Source organism: Ursus maritimus, unplaced genomic scaffold (assembly GCF_017311325.1).
Source record: "Ursus maritimus isolate PB19 unplaced genomic scaffold, ASM1731132v1 scaffold_14, whole genome shotgun sequence".
NCBI lineage: Eukaryota > Metazoa > Chordata > Mammalia > Carnivora > Ursidae > Ursus > Ursus maritimus.
Window position 1 is genome coordinate 50,446,940 of NW_024423786.1, and position 18,258 is coordinate 50,465,197.

An 18,258-nucleotide genomic window follows, 5' to 3' on the forward strand; every position below is an offset into this window, starting at 1 on the left:
CCAATTCAAAAATGGGGAAAGGACTTAAATAGACATTTCTCCAAAGAAGATATACAGGTAGCCGATAAGTACATGAAAAGATGTTTAACATCAGCAATCACTAGGGAAATGCAAATGAAAACCACAATGAGATACCACTTCACTCCCATGAGAGTGGCTACTGTCAAAAAAAAAATTGAAAATGGTGCAACTGCTGTGGAAACAGCTTGGACGTTCCTCAAATAATTACACAGAGAATTAACCATATGATCCAGCAATTCCACTTCTGGGTATATTTCTAAAGGAACTGAAGTCAGGGACTTGAACAGATATTTGCACAGCAGTGTTCACAGCAGCATTAATCACAGTAGTCCACCGGTGCCAAATGCAAATTTTTACACATTCTGTTGTTTTAAACATAGTTCAAACAAGGAGACTTTTTAGCCATTTAGAGCCTGCATGCTTCGTATATGCCACAAAATTATGACCAAATCCAATAGGTGTAGATAAAATAAATCCTGGGGCTATAAAGACCCCAAGCTGCTCCTGCCTTCAGAGCTTTGTGACCCCCACTAGCTGCTGAATAACATACCCTAGACACATAAACCCCCTCTGTGACCACCTCCCGTAGTAGGAGTTTGCCTACTCCCCCTTCTGAGTAGTAGCTTTCATGCTATAGCTTCTGTCTTTTCTCATACCGTGAGGGTCTTTCCCCACATGAAAACCTGTCAAAGTTCTGCCGCAATAAAGCTTTGGCGTGCTATTGCCACCTCATGATATTTCTTTTTCCTGAATCATCCCAGAAATAATTTGAATAGCCTACATAGGTCTATGGCTCGCCACCACAGCACGTGTGCGCGCGCACACACACACACACACATCCCTGATCCATTTGAAGTTTAGTTTTGTGAGTGATGTGAAGTATATATGTAATTTTATCTTAGCACCACTCATTAAACAGTTCATTTTTGTCCTGGTGATCTGAAATACCCTGTTATGAACTAAATTTTTCATGTTTTGGTGTTTATTTCTAGATATTCCATTGAATTAAATTTGTTTCCTATTCATGTGCCAATACCACAATTTTAATTATAGTGGCTTTATAGTATGTTTTAATGTCAGTAGGGCATCATCACTTGTTTTTCCAGTGCTTTTCTCTGACAACATGTTTGTTCTTCCATATAAACGTTAGTATCAATTTGCCTAACTCCATTTTATTTTACTTTATTTTTTAAAAAGATTATGTATGTATTTTAGATAGAGAGGGTGCATGAGTGGGGGAAAGAGAGAGAGGGAGAAAGAGAATCCTCAAGCAGACTCCCCACTGAACAGGGAGACCAATGCAGGGCATAATCCCAGGACCCTGAGATCATGACCTGAGCCAAAATCAAGAGAGGCCACTCAACCTACTAAGCCACCTAGGTGCCCCTGCCTAACTCCATTTAAAAAAAGCTTGTTGGCATTTTTTAAAAAAGATTTTATTTATTTATTTGACAGAGAGAGACAGCCAGTGAGAGAGGGAACACAAGCAGGGGGAGTGGGAGAGGAAGAAGCGGGCTCATAGCAGAGGAGCCTGATGTGGGGCTCAATCCCATAACGCCGGGATCACGCCCTGAGCTGAAGGCAGATGCTTAACAACTGCGCCACCCAGGCGCCCCAGCTTGTTGGCATTTTTATTAGAATTATGTTACATTTCTGAATTAGCCTGGGGAGAATTGATATCTTTATGATGTTAAGCATTTTTATCAAAAATGAGGAATGTTTTTCCTTTTGTTCAAGTCTATTTGTGTCTTTCAGGAGTATTTTAAAAGTTCCTTAGATGGGTTTTATACATTGCTTGTTAAGTTTAATCCAAAGGTTTTTTTTTTTTTCTATTATAGATGAGGTTTTCTCTACCTTACTCGTTATTGGTTGAGTAAATGAAGGCTTTGATTTCTAGACGGCAATTTTTATATCCTGCTAAATTCTTTATTGTTTACCACTAATTTTACCATTAATTCTCTAGAGCTTTCCTTGTATAGTACAGCATCTGTAAAAAGAGATGGTTTTACTTCTTTTGCAATTCTTTTTTTTTTTTTAAGATTTTATTTATTTATTTGACAGAGAGAGAGACAGACAGCGAGAGAGGGAACACAAGCAGGGGGAGTGGGAGAGGAAGAAGCAAGCTCATAGCAGAAGAGCCTGATGTGGGGCTTGATCCCATAACTCCGGGATCACGCCCTGAGCCGAAGGCAGACGCTTAACCGCCGTGCCACCCAGGCGCCCCTTCTTTTGCAATTATTGTGTTTCTTATTAGTTTCTCTTATCTAAATGCATTAACCAAAACCAACAGTACACACCCAGACACACATGTATATACACACACACAGAGCTATAAATATAGGCAATCATCTTTTTAAAAAAGATTTTATTTATTTATTTATTTATTTATTTATTTATTTAGAGCATGAGCAGGGAAAGGACAGAGAGAGAGGGAGAGACAGAATCTCAAGCCGACTCCAGGTGGAGCATGGAGCCCAACGCAGGGCTTGATCCCACAACCCTGAAATCATGAACTGAGCCAAAATCAAGAGTCAGACACTTAGCCAACTGAGCCACCCAGGCGCCCCGATATAGGCAATCATCTTAAGATATTCATCAATTTCTATTTTTTGATTGCTTTTATCAATAATGGGTATTGATTGTCAAAGGCTTCATTGGCATCTATGGAGATAATCATATGACTTGTTTTCTTGTATTGATATGGTATATTATTTAATAGATTTCCTAATAACTAAACAAACCTTGAGCTTCTGGAGTAAATTCCACTTGCTCAAGGTTATTATTTTCTTAATGTGGTTTCATATTCTTTTTTAAAAGATTTTATTTATTCATTTGAGAGAGAGAGCACAAGTAAGGGGAGCAGCAGAGAGAGAGCAGGGAGCCTGACGTGGGGCTTGATCCCAGGACCCTGAGATCATGACCTGAGCCAAAGGCAGATGCGCAACTAGGTGAACCACCCAGGCCTCCCTCATATATATATATATTTTAAGATTTATTCATTTTGGGGGGGGCAGAGCGAGAGGGAGAGAGAATCTTAAGCAGACTCCGAGCTCAGCCCAGAGCCCAATGTGGGGCTTGATCCCACGACCCTGAGATCATGACCTGAGCCAAAACCAAGAATCAGATGCTTAAAAGACTGCACCACCCAGCCACCTTTGTGGTTTCATATTCTTTTTGCTAATATTTAACATAGCTCATTTGAATCAATAATCGTAAGTTATATGGCTTTGTAATTTTCTATTTTTGTATTCTATTGGTTTTAAATGAATGTTATCTTCATAAAAGGAATTAGGAAGTTTTTCTTCATTCTCATTGGTCTTTTTTTTTTTTTTTAAGATTTTATTTATTTATTTGACAGAGAGACAACCAGCGAGAGAGGGAACACAAGCAGGGGGAGTGGGAGAGGAAGAAGCAGGCTCCCAGCGGAGGAGCCTGATGTGGGGCTCAATCCCAGAACGCTGGGATCACGCCCTGAGCCGAAGGCAGACGCTTAACGACTGAGCCACCTAGGCGCCCCCATTCTCATTGGTCTTAAACAACTTATAGAGTAGTACAAGTATCTGAACTTTGAAGGTATAGTTCTCCTAACTAAAACACCTGGGCTCACAATTATGGTCCAGTGATGCTCGGCGAGGGTGCCAAAACAATTTAGTAGGGGAACAAATAGTCTTTTCAACAAATGGTGCTGGGACAACTGGATATCTGTACACCAAAGAATGAAGCTGTATATCTACCTCACACCATATTTGAAAATTACTCAAAGTGGATCAAAGAGCTAAATGTAAGAGCTAAAAGCATAAAACTCTTAGGAGAAAACATAGTGGTAAATCTTCAGTGATCTTGGATTTGACAGTGGTTCTTAAATTTCACACTAAAAGCATAAGCAAATGAAGAAAAAAATAGACAAGTTGAAACTTCACCAAAATCTAATTGTTTTATACTTCAGAGGATACCATAAAGAAGTGAAAAGAGAATTGGGAGAGAATATTGGGAAAGTCTGTATCTGAAAAGGGGCTGACATCTTGAATACATAAAGAACTCTTGGAGTCCAATAATAAAATGGTAAATAACACAATTAAAACAGTCAAGGATTTGAATGGACATTTCTCCCAATAAGACAAAAATGGCCAATAAGTACATGCAAAGATACTCAATACCCACTAGTCATCAGGGAAATTAAAATGAAAACTACAATGAAATACTACTTCACATCAACCAGGATGGCTACAATAGTTTTAAAAAAACAAAACCAAACAACACTAAATATTGTAAAGGTTGAGGAGAAATTGGAACCCTCAGACATTGCAGGTGAGATTGTAAAGTGGTACAGCCACTTTGGAAAACAGGAAGTTCCTTTAAAGCTTAAACATAGTGTTACAATATGACCCAGCCGTTCCAGTCCCAGGCATGTATCTAAAAGAAATGAAAACATGTCCACATAAAAACTTGTACGACAGTATTTCATAGCATTATTCACAATGGCCAAAGACCGAAAACAACCCATATGTCCACCAACTGATAGGAATATTATTCATCAATTAAAAAGAATATTATACTAGGGCATCTGGCTGGCTCAGAAGAGCATGCAACTCTTGATCTTAGGGTCGTGAGTTTTGAGCTCCACATTGGGTGTAGAGATTACTTAAAGAAACTTAAAAAAAGAATAGAGTACTGATAAGTGCTACAATATAGATTAACCTTGAAAAGTTTATGCTATGTGAAAGAAAGCAGTCACAAAACACCACATAATACTTTTGTTTAAACTTACATGAAATTGTCAGAATAGGCAAATCTACAGAGACAATAAATAGATTATTAGCTGCTTAGGGTTGGGGTGGGATGGGGAGTGGGGGTGGTACAATTGTTCTAAAACTGATTGCGGTAATGGTTTCACAACTCTATGAATATAATAACCACTGAATGTACACTTTAAATGGGGGAACTGTATGTGAATTATGTCTCAGTAAAGCTGTTACCACCCCCACTCAGCCAAAAACCAATCCATGTAGGCTTGAAGCTCTTCTGTAGTGTTAAGTTCCTATATAACTTTCTATGGTGGTTTGCAATGATATTCTATTTCTACGTTTTTTTGTTTTTAGCTTGATATATATTATTATCTCATTTTTCAGGATAAAAACATTTAAGAATATGAATTTTCCTCTGATCACTGTTCAAAAAATATCCCATATTATTTATAATAGTCAAAAAAAGGGGAAGTAACCCAATGTCCATCAACGAATGAATGGATAAATTGTGATACACCCATACAGTGGAATTTCATTCAGTAAGAAAAAGAAATGAAGTACTGGTACATGCTACAACATGGGTGAACCTTGAAAACGTTATGTAAGTCAAAGCAGCCAGACACAAAGACCACATATTGTAATATTTTGTTTACATGAAATGTGAGACTAGGTAAATTCCTAGAGACAAAAAGTAGATTAGTTGTTGCCTTGGGCTTGGGGTGAGGTGGATTTTATAGCCAAGAGGGTACTGGGTTTCCTTTTGTGATTATGAAAACGTACTAAAATGGATTGTGGTGATGGATACACAGCTCTGACTATACTAAAAGCCACTGTATGGTGCATTTTAAATGGGCTCGTTATGTGCAATGAGAATTCTATACCAAACAAGACTAAAGATCCAAAAAGAGGACTGAATGAGCGAGGAGTTCATTTTAGGGACTAGCAGGATTATCTTTATAAATATGCATGGTGCTACGTGCAGCGGAACCAACAAGGAGAAAGACCTGTAGAAAAGCACTTGCTGAGCTTCCTTGGCCCGGAACCCGGAGGCAAACCCCGCTCACCGCGTCTGTCCCTCTTCCAACTCGGTCCCCTGCGCTCCGCTCGGCTCTCCGGCCCGGTTGGTGAGGAAAGCCTGCTCCGGATGCAGGTGGAACCTCCTCCCCGGACGTCTGGAAAAAGCGGCGGCCACCCGCAACCTGACCTCGATGCTCCTGAGCCTCCGCCCCTTACGCTGACCTCGTGGCGGAAACCGGAAGCGGAAGTGCTCGTCGGATAACAGCTCACTTCCCGCTCCGCCCTGCGTGGGAGGTAGGTTTTGCACCCCGTTGGCCTTCCGCCCGGCGCTCAGCCCCGGGGGTTTCGAACTTCCCGGGCTGGTCGGGGATCGCGGCGCCTCCTCCCCGCCGGTACGCTGCGCCCGAGGAACTGCGGACGCCCGGGTCCCTCCGAGAGCCTCTGTCGGCTCCGCCCGCGCGGGTGGGGGTTGGGGCTGTGGCTCAGGGGCCCCGGTGGAGGCAGGGTCTTTTCTCAGTCCGGTGTGTGCCTCTCTTCAGAAGCTGCCGGAACAAACACTGCTCTTTCTCCAGAGGAGAAACGTGTACGCAGTGGTGGAAAACGGCCGCAGTGCCCTCTTCTCACTGACCTGGTGATTGCGGGCCGCTCTGGTGAGCATTGGACGGAAATGCTCTGGCTGTGGGCAGCCGTTATTGAAGGTTGATGAATTATTCGGGTTGTTACCTTGTTGCACATTGACCGTTAGTATTTTGCATGCGTAGTGTATCTCTTTCTACATCTCTGTCCATGTGTATAGTGAAATGTTTATGATGAGCTCTTTGAAAGTAAGGAGATTAGAATAATTTGCAGGCATGATATTCGACCTTTAGTACTTGGTTAATTGCCTCACATGTAACGACAAAGGAGTTACGTAATAACTCCTACAAATTAATACCCAAAGTGAAAAATGAGTAAGAGGTTTGGATAGGCTCTTCAATAAAAGAAAAAAATGCAAATGGACAACAAATATATGAAAAGGTGCTTCATATCATTAGCAACCGGAGGTTTGCAGATAAAAACCTCAGTGTAATACTACTGCACACACAATGTCTACAGGTAAAACTAAAAAGAGTGACGGTGCCAAGTGTGGGTTGAGATGTGCTTACACTGCTAGTGGAAACACATTTTTAAAGTGTATCAACTAACTTACACACCAGTAATACACACACATGTCCACTGTGACGTTTATGAACAGACACACTATTTGTAACATCATTATTTGAAATATCCCTAAATTGGAAATAACCCAAAGTGAATCAAGGGACGAGTGGATGAACTGTGGCATAGATTTTTTGTGGCATACTGTTTAGCAAAACGAAGGAGCCCAGATGCAACAACTTGGATGAACGTCGCAAACATAATGCCGAATGAAAGAAGCCAGACATAAAAGAATGCGTGCTGTTTGATACTCTTTCTTTAAAACTCAAAAACAGGCAGAATATAGAGTGTTAAATGTCCGGATAGTGGTTGCAGTTGGGAAGCATGGAGTGAGTGATTTGGAAAGGAGATAGGGAATATGTCTGAGGTGCTTGATTTGGATATATTCTATTTCTCAGCCTGAATGATGGTTATATGGAGCTGTTCGTTTCTTAATACCTCATTGAAATTTTTATTCATGATTGCCTCCCTTAGTTGTATGTATGCTGTAATTTAATAAAAGAAGTTCGAGAAATGGAACTAAGCATGCTACTTCATAAGGTTGAGCAAGAAATGTAGAAGTAAAAGAAAATATACTGAAAGGATGAATAAAAATTAATGATGGAAAAAAGTAGAACTAATCAGTAATTTAAAAAGGTGAAAAGATACACGGTATATTTGTAGACTAGTCTTTGTGGTTAACTGTGAGAGAATATGGAAAGCCTTCAGTTTCAACATTAAAATAAAAATGACGACACGATTCAGATGCTGTTGCAGTAGCTAACATGAGAAATGTATTTTGAGTTTTTCTAAAATTAGATATTTCCAGTGTGGATGTCTTTGGGTCAAAATTTGAACACTACTTTTTAAGTAAGTGAGGTATCAATTACCACAGTCCTCTGAAGTGAGTATTTCCCTATTCTGTCTTTATCCTGCCTTTAGCTAGCCTTGTGTCTGCATCAGGAACGTATTTGCGTATGTGCAGTACTCCTTATACTCTAATGGGATTGATTCTTTATACCGCTCATCACCACTGATAATCAGTTATCTGTTTATTACCTGCATTGCCCGATTGAACTGTGAGATACCTAAGAACTGTTCCGTCCTCATTGCTTAGTAGCTGGCCTGGCAGAAGGAAGGCCCTTACTAAGTATTTGCTGACTGAATGAAGGAATAAGAGACAGCAGGAGGCAAAGGTTTTCAATCCAAGCAAGCTCCAGCAGGGGGCTCAGAGCGACTTCTCCTTTCATAAAACCTTTTGTATTTCTCATCTCCATTATGCCTAGCAGAGGATGTGGACTGAATTCTGGTCATGTCAGGAATAACAGCCACCACAGGAGATAAGGCTCTTGCCATACCAGTATGTGTCTGCCTGGCTTACCTTTCCAAACGGGTGATTTGAGACAGTTATTAATACTGTGTGAACCTCCATTTTCTCAGTTATTAAATGATAGTTATTAATACCCAATCTGGAGGGTTATTAGGGCAACTAGAGGAGTTTGTATATGTAGAACTACTAAGAGTACTCAGTAAATAGAGGTTGGTATTAATATTTGCATGGTAGGATGTTCGAGTTTTTAATGCTGTCACATGTTTCATCTACACAGAGGTGGCTAAGGAGTGATGTTTGATGATTGAGGGAAAATGTCTGTTGCTTAATGATGGATATTGTGAACCAGTTACCCAGACACTCCAGTATTCAAAGAGAAATTGAGATCAAGCTCTTTTTTTTTTTTTTAAAGATTTTATTTATTTATTTGACAGAGACAGCCAGCGAGAGAGGGAACACAAGCAGGGGGAGTGGGAGAGGAAGAAGCAGGCTCCCAGCGGAGGAGCCTGATGAGGGGCTCGATCCCAGAACACCGTGATCACGCCCTGAGCTGAAGGCAGACGCTTAACGACTGAGCCACCCAGCTGCCCCTGAGGTCAAGCTCTTAATTTAAACTCAAAAGCTTCTCTGAAGTGGTCTTCTTAGCAAGAAATGGGGAATATTCTGGAAACTCTCACTATCCTGTTCACAGGATGGCAGCCCTTGATGTGAATCAGGTGTGTGGTGAGTTCTCGTTGATGCTTCTTTTCATATAGTTCCTTCACAAATGGCAGATCCAGTGCTCAGTGGCTGAGTGATCGTACAGTGGGCCATATAAGAGCTACTGAAATGAGCCGAGCGTGTCTAAGTCAGGTTCCTGGGATTTGGGAGGCTAAAAGGTGTGTGTGCTTGTTGAGGGGGTAACATATTCATGAATTCTGTTGTGTCAAACAGCTCTGCCTCTCTGTACTGTAATTTGCGTAACTCTAAGATGGAATATTTAACCTGTTCCTCATGCATAGCAAGATCCAGAAAACCATTTTCTTGCTCCAGGTAACTCAGAGTACTTTGCCAGTTTATGGAATTAGTGCATTTGTGGTACGTTCCATGCGTGGTGTGGAATAGCTTATAGGCATGTGATTACTGGAATTGGATTGGCTTCAGAGTTCATGGCATTCTTCTTTCTGAGGTCATCTTTCTTGGGACCCTTTCTGTCTTCATGAGCGAAAAATTGAGGAGGCAAGGATGGTGGCTGGGTTACTGATGGATCCTTCTCAGGTAAGTGGAAAGCTGACCTTTCTTCAGAATAGGCTTATTTGTCAGGTGGCCGTATCTCCTTGTAATGTCCCCAGGCTTCTTACAGCGATTAATGACCCTGCTTAAGCAATGAGTCTCAGGTCAATTTCTTCAGGACTCATGCCATCTCAGAATATATAGGGATTACACTGGGTATGATTCTTTTATCTCAGTATTCATTAATTCTTTCTGATCCTCAGTCTTGCTTGTTGGCTTATCGTTTTGCTAAGTGTTATGATAGATACCGAGGAATGATATGAAGGTATCTAATCTCATGGAATGTGTGTGTTACTATGGAAATAATTCATCTGTTAGTAGATTTTACAGTGTTGCACTGTGTTCAGTGCTAACTACAGCTTATAAGTAGAGGACGAATAAAGCAAGAAGAGCCCACAGTCAAGTTGTGGTAACATAAATTTAGTCACATGTCAGTGATGCTGGTAAGTCCATGTGACTGGCTGTGATCACCAGGCAGGATCTGTAGCTAGAGAAGAGGTCAGGGCTCAGGAGTATTGTAGGCTTCTGGTCTACCTTCCTCAGTCCCTCATGCATCTTCCTGAGACCCTCAGAGAAGATGATGGTTAGCTGAAGCCAGCATGTATTTCATGGTTTAGCACTTAGTGACCTTCGAGGATGTGGCTGTGAACTTTACCTGGGAGGAGTGGACTTTGTTGGATCAAACACAGAGAGATCTCTACAGAGATGTGATGTTGGAGAACTACCAGAATCTCATTATACTAGGTAAGGCTGGCATCATTTCTTCACTGAGCCCTTTATGAAATGAATGTTTCTTAAGTATCTTTGCTGTCAAATGGGAATACGGTGGTAAACAAGACAGACATAATCCCTGGCCTCAGGGGCCTTACTGTCTAGAGGATTCCCTGTGAGAATAAATGACTTTATTCCTTCTAGGGACTGAAACCCTTAGGACTTTAAATGTATGTAGATGCTGGACATGATTTTCAGGTCTTAGAGCTCTCTAGTCATTTGAGGGCACAGAAAGAATGTACTTATAGTTTTGTCCTTTTAGAATAGTTTTATTGCATCGATTTAAATTTTTGTTGATTATTTTGCTGTTTGTAAAGTGAGACTTCACCCTCTACAGAAACCCTGAAGCTAAAGTGTTGGTTCCTATCCAAAGAGCCACGTTTCATGTCTTGCAAGGTCCTCTTTATATGTTTTTCCGTAAGCAGGATACGAATCATGCGGACCTGATCTCAACTCTCCAGTGGGAGGAGCAGAAGAGCTGAGGACAGGAGGGAGAGGAATTCTGCAGGGTAAGTTCATGAATATGGTTTTGTGGCGAACGATGCTAGCCTGGGAAAGGTGCAGTACGTTTGGAAATGCCACTTGGCAAACTTTCAAAGGTATATTCTGAGAAGGCTGAAGCCATTCGGTTTCTCAGTTTGCTTATTAGGAACCTTCAACTCCCTTTACCTTTAAATTTCCATTGATCTCAACCTTTTTCTATTCTCCCAGAAAGATGTGTCTGACGCAATTGAAAATTTCATTATTTTTCAGATAGCTCATTTTACAGTATATGCTGTCTTGTTTTCCTGATTCTATCAGTGTATCTTGTTTACTGTCAGCCTTAGTTTTCCAGAGTATTAAGCTTTGTTAATTGCCTACAATTTTGACACCATACCCTTATCATTGCCAAACTCCTGTGTTGTCCAACTTCCCTTTTGTCTCAACCTTTTGTCTTGTCTCATGCATATTTAGACATACGTATGTGCCATATTTTTTTAAAGGTAGAATACACAAAAATTAGCCATTTTAGTGAATGTGATTTATTGGTATTGAGTACATTCACAGTGTTGTGCTACCATCAGCTCTTTTGAGTTCCAAAATATTTTCATCACTTGAAAAGGAAAACCTTTAACCATTAAGCAGTCAGCCTCCCCTCAGCTCTACCCCCACTCCCTGCAACCACTAATCTACTTTCAAATCTACAGGTTTGCCTATTCTGTACATATCAGATGGAATCTGTATAGATTCTATACAGATAAGAATGCTGTATAGAATTCAATTTCATGACTGTGACTTACTTAGAAATAGAATTGTGGGGGCATATGGTCATTTTATGTTTAACTTGTTAAGGATTACCAAACTGTTTTACGTAGAGGCTGTACCATATTCCATTCCGTCCAGCATATTCCATTCCCTCCACATCCTTTTCATCACTTCTCCTTTCTTCCTCCCTCGCCCCTTTCCTTTTTTTTTTTTAATAGCGACCATCCCAGCAGTAATGTAGTATCTTACTGTGGTTTTGATTTGCATGTCCCTAAAACAAATGGTGTTGGGCATCTTTTTGTATGCTTTTTGACCATTTCTATGTCTTTGGAGAAATGCCAATTCAAGTTCTTTGCCCATTTTTTTACCTTGGGTTGTTTGTTTTGTTGTTGTTGAAGCATAGGAGTTCTTTCTGTACTCTAATAGTGGACCCGTGTCACGTGGATGATTTGCAAATATTTTCTCCCATTTTTGGGGTTATCCTTTCACTTTTTTGATAGTGTTCTTTGATGTACATTTTTCATTGCGGTGGGGTCCAGTTTATCTTTGTTCTCTTTGGTGCTTTTGATGTCATATCTAAGAAAGAAAGATTGGACACCGTCAAATCCAAGGTTCTGAAGATTTACCCCCTTGTTTTCTTCTAAGACGTTTATGGGTTTAGCCTTTACATTAGGTTTTTGATCTGTTTTGAGTGAATTTGTGTATATGGTGTGAAGTAGGGGTCCAGTTTGATTCCTTTGCATAGAAATATCCAGTTATCCTAGGACTGTGTTGAAGAGACCATTCTTTCCCCATTGAATGGTCATGGCGCAATTGTTGAGAATATATTGCTTCTAGATGTGTGGGTTTTTTTCTGGATTCTCTCTTCTATTCGTGTATATGTCTGTCCTTTGGCCTGTACCACACATTTCTGATATTGTACTTTTTGGCTCCAGAATTTTGTAAAAAAAAGATTCTATTTATTTACTTGACAGAGACAGCAAAAGCAGGGAGCCTGATGTGGGGGCTCGATCCCAGGACCCTGGGACCATGACCTGAGCTGAAGGCAGACACTTAACTGACTGAGCCACCCAGGTGCCCCTTGGCTCCAGAATTTTATTTGGTTCTGTTTTGTAATTTCTGTCTCTTATTTCACAATCTCTTAAGTGAGACATAATTCTTCTAATTTCCTTTAGTTCTCTGTCCATGGTTTCCGTTAGCTTTTTGGGTATGTTGAACCAGATTGTCTTAAACTTATTAGTAAGTCTGATGCCTTGGCTTTCAGGAACAATCTGTATTAATTTTTTTATTGTTCCTTTGCATACCTCATATGTGTTAGTTGGAAATGTAAATTTTAGGCATCATAATGTGGCGATTTGAGAATCTAATTCACCCCCTCCCTGGGTTTGTTATTGCTGCTTGTTGTGTATTGTTGGTGTTTGTTTAGTGGCATTTATAAATTGTTTTTGTATATTCTGCTTTCTTTTTAGTGCAGTCCCTTAAATCTGTGTTCTGTTAGTTCAGTGGTCACCTTAGAGTGACAGAAATTCCTTAAATACCTGGAGCCAAGAAAAGAAAACCAAAAATATTCTTTTGGTTTTCGTTGATTGGCTATGTGTTGGGCCCCTCTGTCAGTGTTTAGCTAGGCCATCTACAGCTCTTCCGTAGCCTTCCGTTCCTGGCTGAAGGTCAGCCAGAGGTGAAAGCTTTGGGTCCTCTCCAGCCTTTCTGAGCATGCATCCAGCCCCGGGTGTGCTTGTGGACTTCTTAATTCCCTGGTAAACACTCGAGCTTTCATTTACGTACATATCGACATTCCTAGTCTGTACCTTCTAAGGCTTTTCAGGCTGTCTTTTGTTTGTTGCCAATGCTTTCCCTTTCCTTGGACTGCTGTAGACGATACTTTGCCTTTAGACACTTTCATCAGTCGTTGTCTGAGATGCCGCCTTGCTCCTGGGAACTCTCTGGAGTTGGGTGAGATAATGGCACAGCGTTGCAGCAGTGATACTCGAGGAAGCTGCCAGACCGATGGAAACACACAGCGGCAGTTCTTTAACGGAGTCCACAGTGCTCCTCTCAGCGCTTGTAACTTGCTCGGGGATGCATCCTGCTGTGTGCGTGGCTGCAGCTGATCTGCAGAGTGGGGATGGCAGGTGTGTAATTAAAATGGCTTGGCACACTCTTGGTGAACTATAGCTGCTGCTTCCTTCCAGAAGTGTTCCGTTGGCGGTTGTAAGTTTTTGGCTAGATTCCAAAGTTCTGTAATAGTTGATTTGGATAGTTTTTGTAAGCTCGTTAGTTTTCCGGTGGGAAGGAGTCCTGGCGTTCCCTACTTCACCGTAGTTTGTGGTGTCGTTCTCTATGCTGTATGCTTTTACATCACTTTATCCCAGGATTTTTCCCCAAAACTGAATTTGTCTACCTTTTTTCAGAATTGGATTTGCAGCTCAAAACCAAAGGTTCCACACCCCTTCAAGATCTTTCTTTGGAAAAAACATCAAATGGAATACAGTTGGTAAGCTCTCCAAAAGTAATTCCTTTCTTCCACACCTGGACCAGAAGTACAAAATCTATGCGAATGATATGAAGTAAATGTCATTCACCCAAAGAAAGCAGAATCTGTGAAGAGATTCTTTGAATATCAAGAATTTGAGGAGCACTCTAAACCTACTTCAAACCCGTTTCTCCTCAGAGACCCACATAATATAACTCAGACGTCCAGTGCTTGATGCACTGGGATTTAGTTGGAATAATTTAGGTTTGAAATGATTTAGTATGAATAATTACCAGGAGATACTCTGTGAAAGTAGAGTATAATGCAGGGTCCTAGCTTCAGAGTCTGTTTATTCAACTTAAAATAACTCAAAAACAGGGCAGGAACTCCATACACTGAAATGGAAAAAACACTTCAATTATGATGATGTTTCCAATGCATTAAAGTTGTGATGAGGGAGAAATTCTTATAGTGAGGGTGCAGAAGTCTTTACTTATTATTTAAACCTTAATTAACGGGAGAGAAGCAACGCTGGAGCAAAACAGTATGGCTCTAAGTTGTGTGGAAGAGCGTTTAGTGGGTACTCATTTATGACTCACAGTAGACAGAAAACTTCTAAGGGTAATCAGAATGGAAAAGCCTTTAAAAAGAACTTCATTTGTACTTTGCTCAAGGAAATCCCTGTTCAGGAGAAAACTTCTGAGAATGTTCAACATGATAAAGCCTTTGGTCAGCTTTCAAATCTTACTGGGCACAAGAAAACTCAGACACGAGGGAAAGCGTGTGAATGCAAAGACTGTCAGAGAACTTTTGTTAATCAGTCATCCCTTAAGGTACACATGAGACCCCACACTGGAGAAAAACCATATGCATGTAAAGAATGTGGGAAAGCCTTCACTCATGCCTCATACCTTACCGATCATAGAAGAATTCACAGTGGACAAAAGCCCTATATATGCGTGGAATGTGGGAAAGCCTTTACTCGATCCACAGGACTTATTTTACACATGAGAATTCACACTGGAGAAAAACCATATGAATGTAAGGAATGTGGAAAAGCTTTTATTCACTCTTCATACCTTACAAAACACGTGAGAATTCACAGTGGAGAAAAGCCGTATTTATGTAAGGAGTGTGGGAAAACTTTCACTCGTTCCTCGGGACTTGTCTTACACGTGCGAACACACACTGGAGAGAAACCCTATGTATGTAAGGAATGTGGGAAAGCCTTTAATAATTCTTCAATGCTGAATCAGCATGTAAGGACACACACTGGAGAGAAGCCATACGAATGCAAGCAATGTGGGAAAGCTTTCACTCAGTCTTCAGGCCTTACCACACATTTAAGAACTCACACTGGGGAGAAGGCCTATGCGTGTAAAGAATGTGGGAAAGCTTTTGCTCGTTCTACAAATCTTAGTATGCACATGCGAACGCACACTGGAGAAAAGCCGTACAAATGTAAAGAATGTGGGAAAGCCTTTAGGTACTCCACGTGCCTTAATATTCACATGCGAACTCACACTGGAGAGAAACCATATGAATGTAAGGGATGTGGGAAAGCCTTCACTCAATCTTCGGCACTTGCTAAACATTTAAGAACTAAGGCATGTGAAAAAACCTGTAAATGTTCTTCAGGCCTTAGTAGTCACATCTAAACTCATCTGGATAAAGTACCTTATGAAAGTAAATAATGTGTGGGAAAGCTTTACTCATTTCTCGTCCTTACATGATAGGAACTTCCTGGGGCAGAATTCCCATTCATATAATGTCTGTGGGAGAGCAGTAATTGTCCATACTTTACAGAATGTGTAAGAACTCACATTTGAGAGAACCTTCCAGTTATAAGGTATGTGGAAGAGCCTTTTTGTTGTTGCTCTTACATGAATTTTACACATCTAACATTCCTGTAAAAGTCAGGGGCGCCTGGCTGGCTCAGTTGGTAGAGCAGGCAACTCTTGATCTCAGGGTTGTGAGTCTGAGCCCCACGTTGGGCATAGAGATTACTTATAAGTAAGAAATTGCTATAAAAGTGATGTGAAGGTCAGAATGAGATACAGCCTTAAAATATGACCACATGCTGTGACAGAACATGAAAACTCACACGAGGGATAAATCACCTGTATGTAGGGGATGCAGTAAAATCTTAATGCCCAGGCCTTAATATCCACATGAGACCTCGTATTGGTATAAAACCCTACAAATGTAAAGGACCCAGGAAGTTGTGTTTTTTTTTTTTTTCTATCTTTTAAGAACTCAACATTTTAAAAAAACAGTGGAGAGATTTCTAGGCATGTAAGAAACATGGGAAAGCTTCAGGAAAGCTTTTAGAAATTCTTGATTGCTTCGTATGCAAGGAGACTCAGGAATATGAGAAATGTTGAAATTTTTAGGTGTTAATGAGTAAGTCACAACACAGTGAAGAGAAACCCTATGATGGTAAAGTCTGTGGGAAAACTTGGCCCTGTGTGTTAACATTCTTTGGTAATCTCACAAAGGGAGAAAATGCTATGAATGTTAGAAATCATGAGAATGACTTCGCGCGCGTGTGTGTGTTTATTTTTTGGCTTTTGACCTTTAGTAAAAATAATCCACGCTGGAGAGACAGTGGTTGTAGGGACATGGGAAATGGTGTATCCATCTTACCCGTCTTACTCTACAGCTTCATCTGCTCCATGCTGAAAAGAAGCTGAATGAATATAAAAACGTGGGGATGATTTTTGGTAAATACACATCCCTTAAGGGACTCACAAAATACTCACTGGAGGAATGAAGTGTGAATGAGAGGAACTGGGGGAAGCTTTCAGGTACTGCTCTTCACCGACAGTACGCAAGAGAACTCTTGCTGGAGGTCGTAGGAAATAAATGACATAAATGCAGTTGCCTTCCTGTGTGTCTTATTCTCGAGGAAAGCACCTGGCACTGTGGTTTGCTGTGGTGGTTTTGTATTACAAAGTTTGAGTTGCTTTTAAAGATACTCTAAGTAAAATTTCTGCAGTATTATACTCATTTCATGTAATGGTGTTTTCATTATGGTTCAGATCTAAAGACTTCCCCATATATATGTCTTCATTGAATTATATGAGATATTTGGAACTTTATTTGGCAATGTAAGAGCATTTTAAAAAAGATTTTAATTATTTGACAGGGCACAGGCAGGGGAAGCAGCAGGGAGAGGGAGAGGGAGAAGCAGGCTCCCCGTGGAGCAGGGAGCCCGATGTGGGGTTCGATCCCAGGACCCTGGGATCATGACCTGAGCTGAAGGCAGACACTTAACCAACTGAGCCACCCAGGTGCCCCTGTAAGAGCATTTAAAAAAAAAAACAAACTTATTTTGAGAGAGTGTGTGTGTGTGAGCTGGGGGAGGGATGGAGGGAGAGAATCTTTCAAGCAGACTCCAGTGCAGAGCTTGATCTCACGACCCATGAGATCATGACCTGAGCTGAAACCAAGAGTTGGACACTGGACTGACTGAGCCACCCAGGTGCCTTGCAGTGTAAGAGCATTTTATTATGTTTTTAGGTACTGCTTTCTAGTGTATTTGCAAGTGGGTTATAAAATGGGGCTCTTGATATTTGATGATAGGAAAATTCTGGCTCTGTAGGGCAAGTAGTATTTAGTCATCTCAATATGCCTTGTCCTTTACACATAGAATCCAGATTATCTCCAGGCACATAATTAAAAAAAAAAATCGTTCCTACTTCTCAGGTCTCCTTGGGTTCGTGGGAAGGCCATATTTCACAGTCCTGGCTAACAAGAAGTAGGCAGAAGTCGTCAGTGTGGATTCTGGGAAAGCTGTCAAAAGGGACAGTCTCCAACGGCTTTTTCTCTTCAAGGATTGCTCTTACACATCGTGTGCTATGAGGACAAAAACTACAGGCAAATAGGTTATGGCTGAAAAACAGATGCTTTCCGCTCATAGTGCACCACACGGCTTCTGTGTAGACTTTCTGGGACACAAGAACAAGCTTATTAGGCTGAGCACTTCTATTTCAGAATCATCAGTGTATAGGTGGCACTTAAAACCACTCAATTAGATAATTTCGCCTGAGGATCCGCAAGCCCTGGGACTCAACTTTGGCAGTTGGAGTCATGAGAGGAAATAATGAACGAACGGAGAATAGTGGCCCATGAAATAGGAATAGAATTACACTGGTGTCCATGAATCCAAGGCCAGGAGCAGTGACCGATCAACTATACCAAATGCT

General features: G+C 40.9%; 1 protein-coding gene and 1 long non-coding RNA gene across 7 annotated transcripts; one reads left to right on the forward strand and one right to left on the reverse strand.

Annotated features, from left to right (window-relative positions):
* Window positions 1-3,941: 3,941 nt before the first annotated feature.
* Window positions 3,942-6,023, reverse strand: LOC103676347. Its single transcript, XR_572072.2, has 2 exons — window positions 5,831-6,023; window positions 3,942-4,434 (listed from the first exon to the last, which is right to left on the reverse strand). It is a non-coding gene; the product is annotated as an uncharacterized LOC103676347 (long non-coding RNA).
* Window positions 6,024-8,787: 2,764 nt separating this feature from the next.
* LOC103676349 (zinc finger protein 846) lies at window positions 8,788-15,737 on the forward strand. 6 transcript variants are annotated; one of them, XM_008705513.2, is made up of 6 exons: window positions 8,788-9,012; window positions 9,322-9,546; window positions 10,179-10,305; window positions 10,755-10,841; window positions 13,989-14,071; window positions 14,725-15,737. In XM_008705513.2, the coding sequence occupies exons 2-6, from the start codon at window positions 9,514-9,516 to the stop codon at window positions 15,706-15,708; spliced, it is 1,314 nt and encodes a 437-aa protein (XP_008703735.1). In that variant the 5' UTR covers window positions 8,788-9,012; window positions 9,322-9,513; the 3' UTR covers window positions 15,709-15,737. The 6 variants fall into 6 exon arrangements, with proteins under 6 accessions (XP_008703735.1, XP_008703733.1, XP_008703734.1 ...); XM_008705511.2 differs by having other exon boundaries at window positions 9,458-9,546; XM_008705512.2 differs by having other exon boundaries at window positions 9,458-9,546; window positions 10,758-10,841.
* The last annotated feature ends 2,521 nt before the right edge of the window (window positions 15,738-18,258 follow it).